Here is a 13,230-nt window from a genome sequence, read left to right on the forward strand (position 1 = left end):
TGGCACATATATAGTTATATAAAAGCATTTCTAAACAACTCTTCATTTCATTTCACTTTTAATTTGTATATCGCCTTTCTATATTATTATACACAAGGCAGTTTACAACAACAAAATATACATGAAAGATCACACACCTTATAATAATCTGATTCAATACAAAAGTCATAACAAAAACATAACTTTAAAATAGACAACTTATGTCAAATAAAATTCAATAACCCATTAGAATATAATAACACACAATAAAATTAACTCTCAATATCATCAAATAACAATTAAGCAGGACTTCACTCTTAACGATTACAGTAATTACTAACTAAAATCAATAAAAATAGCAGCAAGTCACAGTGCATAAATAACATAAAACTTAAATAAATGTAAAAGATTAACCATTTAATACTTAAAAATCTCTAAGTAGTATACTTACATTTCTGTATGATAAAAAGAGAGGTACAAACATAAAAATATAATATAATATGCACGTGGATGATAAAAAATGCACATGTAAGCATTCTATATTCAAAAATATTTAATATGTTGTGTTTGCTGTTTTTCACTGAAAGATAGTTTGATGACTGAAGTCCATTTAATAGCAGACACTGCAGTGATTTATATGGTGAAAAGCTCCATGAGTTCAATCTAAGCATCCTGATGAGACAAGTCTAGTGGATCCATTTTTTAAAGAAGTAAAAATGGACATTCCATAGCTATAATTCATGTGTGGCAGTTCAACCATTGAGATTTGCTGAGGTTTTTTTGTGGTTCTACCTTTGGGTGATGCATGAGAGTTGCTTAGGGCCTTGTCTGTTGCAACAGCTCATTTATGGAACTCCCTGCCTAGGACAACTGTGCAACAATGCAGTCATCAACTCAACATGCACCTGTTTACCTCGATCTTTGGGACCTGTGAACAGAATGAGGAGGCTTCACAGGCCTCCCTGGAGCACAGAATCAGTCTTTCACTGCTAATCTACATTGAGGAGCTGTGAGGCAGACATCCAGGGCTCTACTCAGCAGATAGGCCCCCTGCTGTAGCACATTTTAAAGTGAAGTAATACACATTACCACCTAAAGGAATGGGTGTGCATAAGACCATTAAGTCCAGCATCTAAAATTATCTAACTGAGTTTCAGTCCCCACCATTTCTATATCCAGGAGAGCAGACATGGGGTGGGTAGACTTCAGACTTTTGGGCTCTACTTTGTTTTCTGTTTTTGCTTTAAACCAGAAACCCCTTTACAGTATATATTTTTTTCAAAACCATTCCTGATGCACCTAACTCCACCCCTGAGTTTTGAACAATACAAACATATAAGAGCCATTAGATTGAGCCAAAGGCCAATCTAATGATCCTGATCCAGGATCGTGGATCTAATGATCAGATGACTATGGAAAGCCTACTGCAACAGTGCTCTCTTCACTTGTGATTCCCAGCAGCTGGTATTCTGCTTCTCAGCGAAGAGAGAACATGTTATGCTAGCTATAGTGACTATCTTCCATGAATCTGTCTAAGCCCCTCTGAAAACCACCCAAGTTGGTGGCCAACATCTTATGGGAGCAAATGCCACGGTTTTAACAATGCTGTGTGAAGAAGTACAGTGGTACCTCAGGTTACATACGCTTCAGGTTACATACGCTTCAGGTTACATACGCTTCAGGTTACATACGCTTCAGGTTACAGACTCTGCTAACCCAAAAATAGTGCTGCAGGTTAAGAACTTTGCTTCAGGATGAGAACAAAAAATTGTGCTCCGGCGTTGCGGCAGCAGCAGAAGGCCCCATTAGCTAAGGTGGTGCTTCAGGTTAAGAACAGTTTCAGGTTAAGTACAGACCTCCGAAACGAATTAAGTACTTAACCCGAGGTACCACTGTATTTCTATCTGTCCTGAAACTTCACCAGCTCCCCTGGAAGGCCCCAAGCTCTAACATTATGAGGGAGAAATGTTACTCTATTTTCTCCACATCATATTTACGCACCTTTACCATGTTCCCCTTACTCCCAAATATTGCAACTTTTCCTCATATGGAAGGCAACTTTTGTTTGTGTGAAGGGACTGGCGACTGAAGACGAAAGGTGGCTTGTGAGACGTTTGCTCCAGATCCCTTACAGTGGCAATCCTCTGTAGGTCTACTCAGAAGAAGCAGGCAGCGGTTGACCGTGTGACCCAAGCAGCACTGTCAGATTAGCAGGAGAAACGGACCCTGCTTCCTAGCAAGGCTGCACTCTCCTACCCTTTCCAATCGCGCTTGAAAGTACAACCCAGAAAGGGGCTCGTGGGTCCCAAGGTCGCCCTTCCTCCCGGCCCTCCGCGCTCTCGAGAACCAACGAGCAGATGGAAAGCTTTTCCCAAGGCGAAAAGCCAGCGGCGGGGAAACACCTACCGAGCTCCCAAGGGGTAGCAGCCATGGCTCGATGATCCACCCCGCGGGAAAAAGGACGGGTAGCGCGAAGTAACAAGCCCGGGGCAGCGCCTGCGATCACGTGGCGGCGAGGGGCGCGCGCTTGCGAGGCGTTTGCCCAGGGCAGCCGCGCGGGGGGCGCCTGGCGGCTGCGCCGCAGGTCCTCGCCGTCCGAACTCCGGCTGGGGGCGCGTCCTGCGTCTGGAAGCGATTGGCTGGCGAGGCGCGCGCAGGGGCTGAGCTCCGCGCCGAGGCGGCCCCCTCGCCCAGCTTACAAATGCCGCCCAGCCCGCGCGCCAAACTTCACTCCAACTCCGCCGCTGGGCGCTCTCGCGCTCTCCTCGATGCGCGCCTGAGGTGGCCTCGCGCCCCTGCCTGCCTCTCCTCCCTCTGCGGTTGCTGTGGCCGAGGCGGCTGCCGGGGCTTGCGCTTCTTGGGGCAACTCCGGCGGCAGAGACATGCCTCCGTCGTCGGCGCCGGCTGCTCCCTGGAAAAGCTTCACTCTGGCTTTGCTCTTAGCCACCGGCGGAGCGACTCCCTCGAGGCGGGTGAGTCGTGACGGGGAGGAGGGCGCGGGGCGAAGGCGAGGGGCTGAGCGCTATAACCGAGGGCGCTTGGCCGGGTTGCAGCTTGGCTACTACTACTACTACTCGACGGGGTTTGCTTGTCTTTGCTCGGCTTTCCCTCCGCGGTCTTGCCCCGAGCGAGTGCGAGAGGAAGAAGTGGGGGGAGGGGGAAGCACCATTTGCCCCAAGACACAGCGCTAGGGCTGCCGGCGTCGATCCCTCTCGCTCCCACCCCCAGCCAGCAAAATCAGGGAGCGTCGTCTTTTGAGCCACTTTCTCCCGCCCCTCGGACAACTCCCTTGTCTTCAGGCAGTTTGGTCTGCGAGGGCAGAGGAGCTCGACGTAGTTGGATTTCTTGGCAGTTACCATTCTCCCTTCCGCCGCTTTCCTCCTTCCGTAGGCCCAGGGCAGCCGGGCTATGCTGCATATATCTGAGCAATAGTGCGGGAGGTGGGTGGGTGAGGGAGTTCCGTTGTAAAGCTGGCGGGGTTGCAACCACCGTCAAAAGTTTATACGATCTACACAGTTTTTGTTTCCCCCCCCTAAATCATTGCTTATCAAATGGCTGTTTGCAACCGGTATCGCAAAGCAGCGTTCAGAAACTGAGTGTTCCACTGGTCTAAGACGCGCTCATCTCAAAATCTTGACAATATAATAGACCCATGCCTGGCACAGGGGTGAAAAGGGGGGCCGACTTCTCCTAGAGTACCGGCAGACTGATTTCTCTGGGTGTCAGGCGCTCCTAAACAAAAGCCACTTGATCCCAGCTGAAGCATTTCTGCTATAGTTCACTCTGGAGCTGTTTCCTACAGCCATACAAGCACTACTCTGCCTCTTGGTGTCTGCTGTTGTGTGTGGCATTGCCTTTAGAAGACTATTGGGGGTGGGATGCTCAGATTAGCTGGCTGTGTCAGGGACTTGGATGGCATTAAGTGAACTTGCAAAGACAGCTTCAATTTGTATATAGGCTACTCAAGCAGCATCTGCATTGGGGTATACAATACCCATATATGAATGAATTGAATGAATTTTTATTACTTCGGTCACAGACCAGTTCCAGCCCACATACAATATCAAGGAAGTCATAAAACACGATAGGGATACATTTGAATTTGCAATTAGGTATAACAGGGGCAATACAGGTAAAGCAACAGTTAAAAAATACATACATTAAAACTTAGTCACTAACATATAGCCTAAAATTATCATTTAAGGCCTTAATCATTATGATAGCATAGCTTGTTCCCTAAGTTTTATGGCAATCGCACAGAATTTGGCTACCCTTAACGTGATCTCAGGATCCTTGTCCTCTACCAGGGATTTTAGACAAGTACCCATGTATATTGTTTGGGACTGTGTTGTTTGCTAGTGGAGAATAAAATATAGGGCTTTCAAAAAGGTGTTGAATGGCCTCATCTGCGTATCGTTACCTTATCCGTACCAGTCTCAGTGCTGGGTTTCAGCATTCTCAGAACTGGGAAGGTGTGATGCTGAATATATTTTAAGTACATGCAAAGTCTGTATAAAATGCTTATGAATTTGTGGGTGCTTTTTCTTTTCTTTAAAAGGGTAAAATTTCTTACCTTTGTGACTTTAAATATACTGAAAATAAATACCTAAAAATGCTAAGCTTTGTGTAGCTAATGAATGTTTTTGCTCATGAGAAAGATGCAGTGGGCTTCTCCTCCAAGGAAGTGTGCATACAGGCCAAGAATCTTTTGTGGTCTCAGCAACTTCACATAAATTTAAACTTCTTAAAAGAATCATGGTTTACCTTCATTTACCTTGAAGTAGTTTTGATTCAACTACAGACATTCTGGACATTTTGACACCTGCATATGAGCATCATGTGCCTCTTTGCCAGTAGAAATTGGCACATACTGTAAGTGTTGGTCAAAAGGAAATGGTAAATTATGTGGTCAGACTTTTCTTTTTTTCTTTTTTAAAAAAGCATGCATCCCATAGAAAATGCTAGAAAAGAGAACAAGATGATTTTGCAATAATGGAATAAACCTCCTTATTTGTCTTAGTTATAGCTGTTAGCAAATTATTGCCAATCCTCTTGGTTGACACAGCATCCAGAAAGAGCTTTCCAACTAGGTGTGCTGGAAAAGATCCTGAGGGATTTTTTTTTTAAAAAGTATGGGCAGTAAAGTATCATGAAGTTCAGTTAGTTGGTCTGAAGATAATGTCCCCCGTAAATAGAATGTTAAGTTTATGCTGCAGTGTGAGTTTATTCAAAGCATTAACAGGCAGTGCATGAAGCCAAGACTGAATTGCTAGTTGAAATACATGACTTTAAAGAATGGGAGAGAGTATCAGCAAAATGTATAATTTTGCTTTATTAGTTTTGCCATTAATGTAGAAAGAGTTCTTGGGATAGGATAAATATTCTTTTGTGATTCAGTACCTTCAGTATTTAGGCTTAAAAAAACCCCTTTTGGGGGTCTTTCAATGTAGCGGTATCATTTATATATTTACTACATTTATATTCTGTCTTTCTGCCAAGGAACTCACAACAGCATAGTTGGCTTCTCTCCTCTTTATTTTCTCTTCAACATAACCATGGAGGTAGATAATGTTGACTGACACTGACTAACCCATGATCATCTAGTGTGTTTCATGGCTGAATGGGGTTTTAACTTTGGTCTCCTTGGTCCTAGTCTAACCACTGCACCATGTGGAGATGTTGAAGAGATTTCTGGTCCCTCTCCTGCAAAACACCAACAAAGGTTTATTAAAAATAAATAAAATGTATAATTTCATAAATGGTCAGTCATTGTCCTGCTTTCAGGAATATCTTCTGACCTAGTAAGTTCCAGTGTCATCCTTGCTTGTCAGGAGGTGTCTGCCCTTGAGGTCAATAACTGCCTGTGAAATGCGTTTGCTTTATGAAGAGGAAGTGAGACTCTGAGCTCGATGATGAGGATTAGAGGGGATATGGCAGGAATGGTGTCATTGGGGTAGTGGAAGAAGAATGACACACTGTTGCATACTTCAATGGATCCTTCATTAGTATTCCATGGGTCCAAGACTGAACGAAACAGAATTACAAAATGAGCAGATAAAGGATGGAGAAGGAGGCTGCTGCCACCACAGTAGTGCAGGTGACAGAATGAGGCCATTTCAACAGTAAGGATTGAACAGAATGAGAAGATGCAGAATGAAAAGCAAAAACTCATATCTTTGTCCCATTTGCTTAAGAGAGCAATCTTAAGATGCAAGCTTCTCTGACAAGGCCTCATTGAGCATGAGGGAGGATAGGCTTAGGCAGATACTGTTTTTGCTGTAGGCAACCCAAGGAGCTGCTCAACAGAAGGACTTGAAAGAGGCACTTTCTTCTTTAGAATTACATGAGCTCTTGGTGCAGTTTTATAACCAAGCCTCTCTGCATTTCTTCTCTTGACCAGGTGGCTTTGCCCTGAGTTAGACTTGTGCAGTGTCTTCTGGTTTCTATTAATGTGCTCTCATTCTGTCACCTGCAGTATATTACTATACTGCAAAAATGAAGGATCAGTCCCAATGGGGCTGCAAACATTTTTTTAAAAACAAAAGTTTTACCAAATAATAGTAGCCTCTTAATGTTGTAATAAAAAGTTTTCAATATGTTAGAGCTAATAACACGATTCTTCAAAAGGGAGCTGCACATTAAAGAAGGAAAGGGTATTACAAAAATATCCTTTAAATATTTGCCACAACTCGCTATTTCCATTTTTTAAAGATGCCCAACATTGGGTTTAAAAAGCAAACAATATGATAACTTGTACTCCACTAATCCAATTCCGGCAAAATCGAGCAATTTAAAGTTGAATTTAGTAAGACTTATAAAATGATAACTTTGGGCTCGATGGTACCCTGTGAGAATGAGAATGAAGAGAGAACTTGTTTGAAAACTCCTTAATACACACAAGACTGAATAAAGGTCATGTTCATTCCTGTAGCAACTAACCACAGAAAATACATATCTCAAAAGATGCTGTTGATCAGCTAGCTGCCACACCATAGTTTTCTTGTTCTCTAAGACATATGTTTAAGTTCAATTCTATACATGGTTATTCAGTGGGACTTCTCTCAGGTAGGTGTGCATTGGTTTATAGCTTTATTGGCAAAATTGTTGGCAAATTCCAAGAAACCCATCCATCTATGCTGCTTGCTTTTCCATTTCTGTTTAAAGTTCCTTAAATGTTTCTAACAAAATCTGTTGGTTTAATGCTGTACTTTATTCGCATTCATGTACTGCTCAACTTGAAATGTGCTCACTTAACTGCATTTCTTGTGCTCTGTTGTCTCTGGGGAGCTCGTCATAGATATTTCTGCTGTTCCAATAACTAACCCATTCAATCAGTGGTATGCAAGTATCTTGAATAAACTGGGAGGAAATGAAGAGAAGCTCTTTTACTTGCTCTAGACTTCCTGACGTGGACAGCTTGCGTATTAACTGTATTTTATGCGTTGAGGTGACTTAACCATGCTATTAACTCTTTTTCATTCCTGATTGGATTGTGCCATTGAAGAATTAAAATAAATGTAAATTGTATCACTTTAAAGATCCATTCTGTTCAAGATCCATTCAGTTGTGAAGTCCTCACAATAGCTACACAAAAATTGATACTGAACATTGTATTCCTGGAACATAATGTATCTCTGTCTGTAGTTCCTTCTCTACCTGTAGTAGCATTTTTAGTAATCAAACTGTTAGCGTCATGCATTTTTGGACAGTTTATTCATGCTGTCTTCTGAATGAACGTTAAAGTGGAGCGGTAGTTTCAAAGTGGAGAAATCAGTATAGAAGGGTGGAGAATTCATATATTTGCTGCACTCTATAGATTAGGGCAACTCTTTAAATTGCTGAGAGGAGAAAACGTGTATCTTTCATCAGTAGGGAAGGATCGTAGCTTTGAGTCAGCGGGCGAGCTCTCTCTCGTGCACGCTTTCTCGTGTGTTTTAACATAATAACTTGCTTCTTCCCATTGTCTGATAGAAGTCATTCAAAAAACTTTAGCTTGAATTTTTCATAAATTACATCTGTACTAAAGAGTAAAACTCTGCAGGAAGTTTCACATATTGTTAGTACCACTTTAAACCGTTAAGTTTTCTTATATTCAGTAAAGTTGTAATCATGCCCACTGCTATTTGATTTAAGTGGCATGTAAGCATTTATAGTATCGCAGAATTGTAGAGCTGGAAGGGACCCTGAGGGTCATCTAGTCCAACCCCATGCAATGCAGGGATCTCAACTAAAGCATCCATGACAGATGACCATCCAACCTCCAGTTAAAAATCTCCAATGAAGGAGAGCCTACCACCTGCCCAGGGAGTCCGTTCCACTGTTGAACAGCTCTTACTATCAGAAAGACCTTTCTGATGTTTAGTCTGAATCTCCTTTCTTGTAACTGGCAGCCATTGGTTTGTCTCCTACCCTCCAGATTGCCATCAAAGTATTTAAATGCAAATCTCCTTTTGAACACCAGTAGTGGAAATTTATCTGCAAATGGAAATACGCACACCATTGAGTAGTGGTCTCATGAGAATGTTGTGCAAATTTCAGCTTGGGCAAATGTTTTCTTAAATTTTAAGTAGTGACTAAGACTGCCAATATCTCCTAAGGGAAAATTAAGTATTCACTGCTTTACTCGCTTGGTTGCTCTTGAACATGAAGGTGCTATGTCTTTTGCTTGTCAAATCCTAAATGTCAAAAATGGCACAACACCTTTATTACATTGTGCCTAGTCTTCTCCCAGAGAAATTGAGATTATGGCATACTACTAATTTATCCCCCTGTTATATATCAAGAATTTCAGGTATTTGACAGCATGTCTCTTCAGTTATGGCGGTTGAATACTTTCATAATTTTCCTTATTTAACAGTTTCATGTTTTCCTTGTCAGCTCTCCCTTTTATCATCTTTGGACTATAACTTGTGTCCCTGTTTCTCACTTTAACTGGTTTGGTCAGTCATTTGCTGACCATTTGTTGACTGTATTCCCCTTTTAGGCAAAATCAATACCATCTTCATTGTAGGTCAAACTGCTGTTATCTCTGCGATCCTTATTTTTCCCGGAGTCCCATTTCAGCTGAAAGAATGACATCTTTGCTAAAAAAAGTACTGGTAAATTAAAGTTTATACTTTATCACAGGGCTCTTTTCAGACCACTTTCAGACAATAAAATGCAATCACATATCAAGGAGAGGTAGCAAGTAAGAGCTGTGACTGTCTCCACCCTGTGTTTTTTATTCATCGGATAAGGCAGGCAGGTGTAATTTAAGTGTTTAAAAGTGATGCTGTAAACTTTTGAGTGGGGAAATTGCATAAATGCACAGTCCATTTCGGCTCAGAAGGTTACAGTTCTTTTCCTTTATTTTGGTTGCTGAGACTCCTTAATGTACACACATTTGCTTAAAGCAAGCACATTTGGTAGTTGTCATTTTACCTCTTTGCTTGTTGCCAGATTTGGAGCGCTCACAACCACTGTGCAATTGACTGAAAGACATAGGATGTTGGTGCACCTGCAGTTTCCTTGTTCTTTCTAAGCAGGAAAGTTTGTAAACAGATTATAATATACTAATAATAATACTCAACTTCAAGGAAACCGAACATGCAGAAATTCTGCTTGTAATTTCCCAGTGCTTAGGGAAAGGAAACCAAGACATAAATGCTCCTTCTGCCAAAGCAATGAATGTTTGCTAACAAATAATGGAGAGGTGTATTTGTTTCAGAGGCATTTATAAATGGCCCTGTACAATTGCTGCCTCCCATCGGAGACATACGTTTCTTCAGTTCTTGCCAGTGAATAGCAAATAGTTAATTCCTGTTGACAAGAGTGAGAGTTATGCATGGTTGCTTTCCTTGTATTCTGAAATGCGTGCTAATATATACATCATCCTGATTCAAGTTGGTGAAAGCTGTAATAAATGGATCAGTTTTGAAGCATGACCATTTGCTATTCCTCCTGTCACAAGGCTGCATCTTTTGCACTGTGAAGAGAAGCAGCTTGTGGAAGGGGACAACTCTTGAGTAGAAAAAAGGGGCCACAGGAGGAAGGATAAACTGAGGGAAAGCCCTCAGTTGAGCTCAGAGTCCCAATCCAAGACTGCTCTGGGTTCAAAAAAGAAAAGTACTGTAGGATATAAAAGTTTTGCTCTCTCTCTCTGGTTGCTTCTAAAGATATTTGTTTTAATTTGCTTCTTGTTGAACCAAGTTAGATTTTTAAACAGTTGTTGCTCTGTTTTAAATTTCAATATGATTTCATTGGTCTGCTCAGGAATGGTTTATGCTGGTTTAAGTGGTACATTTTTAGATATTGGTTTCATATCTTACAGCTAAGATAGTAACTGTTAAGTTGCCTTGAGAAACTACCGGTACTTGTTTTGAAAGGTTAAATAAAAAATAAATTAATGGAAGCTCATCAAGCAATCACAAATCTGCAGCCAGAATCCGTTGCATGAGATCTCCCTGTTGTAACTGAAACTAAGTTAATGGCACTTTGCTAAAGTCTTGCTGGATTTACCGTATTTTTCGCTCTATAACACGCACCCGACCATAGCACGCACATAGTTTTTAGAGGAGGAAAATCCGCAGGCATGCCACCCGTAGGCATTCCCTCCATAACACGCACAGACATTTCCCCTTACTTTCTAGGAGGAAAAAAGTGAGTGTTATGGTGCAAAAAATACGGTATGTCTTTCCTTGCTTGTTTCTTCCCACCTGGAACTGTCAGATGACCTGACATCTCAAGAGTTTTATTTGTATAAAACTAGAAATAATTGTTGGACGTGAGCAGGATACTTCAACACACAATTTTCTGGATATTGGCAAAAACATATATATTTGAATGTCAGCCTTTTCCCTTTGTTTAGTGATCTTATAGTTCTCCTTCTCCTCTGAAGTATGTTAAAAAAAAAAAAGATAAGTTGGGGCAGCAGATTGTTTCATCTATTCTTACAGATAATAGTTTTGCCAGTCAAAATCCCTGTGTGTTAGAAAGCTATTTTAGCCAGTTAGCCTAACAGCCAGTTTAACAGGACAATCTGATCTATTTAGTGATGAGTGCAACACCATGTAGATATATATATATATACTGCTGCTAATTTAGTTGACTCTCTGCAGCATTCTGCATAATATGTGGACAGATGTTCAAAGGAAGTTAGTACCGCTTTAGTAAGGTATTGACCTCTCTCAAACAAAAACTTGTGAGTGGAGCCCTTATCAGCCCTTATGAGCAGTTGCACCCAGGAACAGGTGCAAACAGTACCAGATGTTTTCTGTATGTTTGAGACATGTTCCTAGAAAAACATACGGTGCTGCTGCACCTGTATTGTTGAAACACTGGGAAGCAATCATTAAAAAGCAATTAAACTATGTTTGTGTGTGTGTGCGTTATGTATATAAGATCTATTAAAACCTAATGATCATTACAATAAAAACATCACAGCACCAACTATTTCATTAGTAACAATCAGTTCCCCAAAGCCTGTTGGAATAAGAACAGGCTTTTTGTTGTCCTGCCAGCGGAAGGACAAGAAGAAGGGAGCCTTTCTAATTTCTCTTGGAAGGGAGTTCCAAAGTCTGGGAGCAGCCACTGAGAAGGCCCTCTCCTGTGTCCCTACCAAGCATCCCTGTGACGGTGGTGGGACTGAGAGAAGAGCCTCCCCTGAAGATTTCAGAGCCTGGGCAGATTTGTATGAGGGAATGTGGTCTTTCAGATAGCCTGGACCTAAGCTGTATAGGGAAGTACTCCTTAGAACTAGTTATCCTAGCAATGAGTGGGAAAGTATAGATGGAAGAGATGGTAATTCCGGCATGAAATGTTCTTTTTAGGTCTTCAGTGGGAACAAAGACTTATACAATATATGATGAAATGAGTCCTGTTTTGCAGCCAGAATGATTGCACCAAAATGAGGACATCACAATTGCATTGGTTTTTTTGAGGACTGAATTCTTATTCACATGTTTAACACAAGAGCTGCAGTAATGGGCAATGAGGGAACAACCAGCAATATCACTTGGTATTTATCTGTGGCAGCTCAAATGCAAGATGTAATAGTTGTGAAGAGCATTTGCTTATTATGCAGTAGTAAGGTGTACAATGCCATTTGGTTTCATGCTTTAGGTATTGCTACTGTTGCTGTGGGCTGTGGATTATGGTAATAAACAGCCCATTAGTTGCATCAGATTCCAGGCCGTGAATGCATTTCCTGTAAGCACAAGAAAGTGTATAAATTATGTTAGGTGATTTAACCTAGACGTATTGATAGTGGCACGATTTAAATCACAACACAAGTTAAGGTTGTGCAATGTCATGGACCAAAATGCTAAACTAGCATTGCCAAATACGTTAGCACTAGAAGCTTAAATTCCTCAAACAATTGAGATCTAGCTTAATGCCTTTCAGAAAGTAAAGTTTTTGCTTCTGCAAAGGAAACATCTTATTTCACTCTTCCACAGTGAAAGCCAACAACGAAGAGATTTGGGAGTTTGCAGAGAGCAAAAGTATAGAATGCTAGAATGATTGACTGCAAGATGGGGATGGTCATGTCTGCACAAATAGCAGCACAGTGCCCCCTCTAAATGGCTCCCTGTGGTGGCTGCCTTCTTCACTGGCAACTATCTGCTCTGTATGGAGAAGCTTTCTGTATCTCTGCTACTGTGTACCCACTGAAATATGATTTACGGATGTTGTTCGTTTTGCAAGCCCTCCCCTTTCACAAAAGTAAAACTTATTTTCTTGCGTCTAAGCTTCGTTTTTTCTTCAAGTTGCTCTTATGACTTGCTTTTAAATTCTGCCTGGTGAAGCATATAGGAAGGCCTTCTGCATTGCTAACTTCAATCTCTCCTCACTGTGTGAAAATTCAGAGGTTGATGCTACAGCGTTTAGTTTCCTTTTAGATGCGGAAGAAATTTAGCTCAAATTGCATTTGAACATGAACCTGCCTGATTTACACTTTTCAAAATGGTATGCAAGCCAAAGTGCAGCTGTTCTTCAATATCTGCATTCTTCAAATTGTGCAATTTGGTTCTCAAGCCCCCCAAAATGTGTTGTGGTAAAGATGCATTTATTCAGGAGAATAACAAAAAAATGCGTAGCATTAAGGAAAATAGCTTGCACAAATGTCTTCATCAGATAAGATTGTATACAAGAATGTGTATGAAGAGAAATGCAAACTAAGGGCTTACATTAGGACTTACAAACTAAAGATTTACATGAGGACTTAAAATAAGAAGATGATGACTGATACAGAAAAGTGAACAGAACATAAAACTG

The 13,230-nt window shown here is 41.3% G+C and overlaps 1 protein-coding gene across 1 annotated transcript in view; it reads left to right on the forward strand.

The window, feature by feature from the left end:
* The first annotated feature begins 2,534 nt into the window (after nt 1-2,534).
* Nucleotides 2,535-13,230, forward strand: part of GLP1R (glucagon like peptide 1 receptor) — a 94,685-nt gene continuing 83,989 nt past the window's right edge. Inside the window, exon 1 of the mRNA XM_053382928.1 lies at nt 2,535-2,951. Coding sequence (XP_053238903.1) covers nt 2,862-2,951 — 90 coding nt within the window. The 5' untranslated portion in view covers nt 2,535-2,861. The remainder of the gene's footprint in view (nt 2,952-13,230) is intronic.

This window comes from Podarcis raffonei, chromosome 3, assembly GCF_027172205.1.
Source record: "Podarcis raffonei isolate rPodRaf1 chromosome 3, rPodRaf1.pri, whole genome shotgun sequence".
Classification (NCBI taxonomy): domain Eukaryota; kingdom Metazoa; phylum Chordata; class Lepidosauria; order Squamata; family Lacertidae; genus Podarcis; species Podarcis raffonei.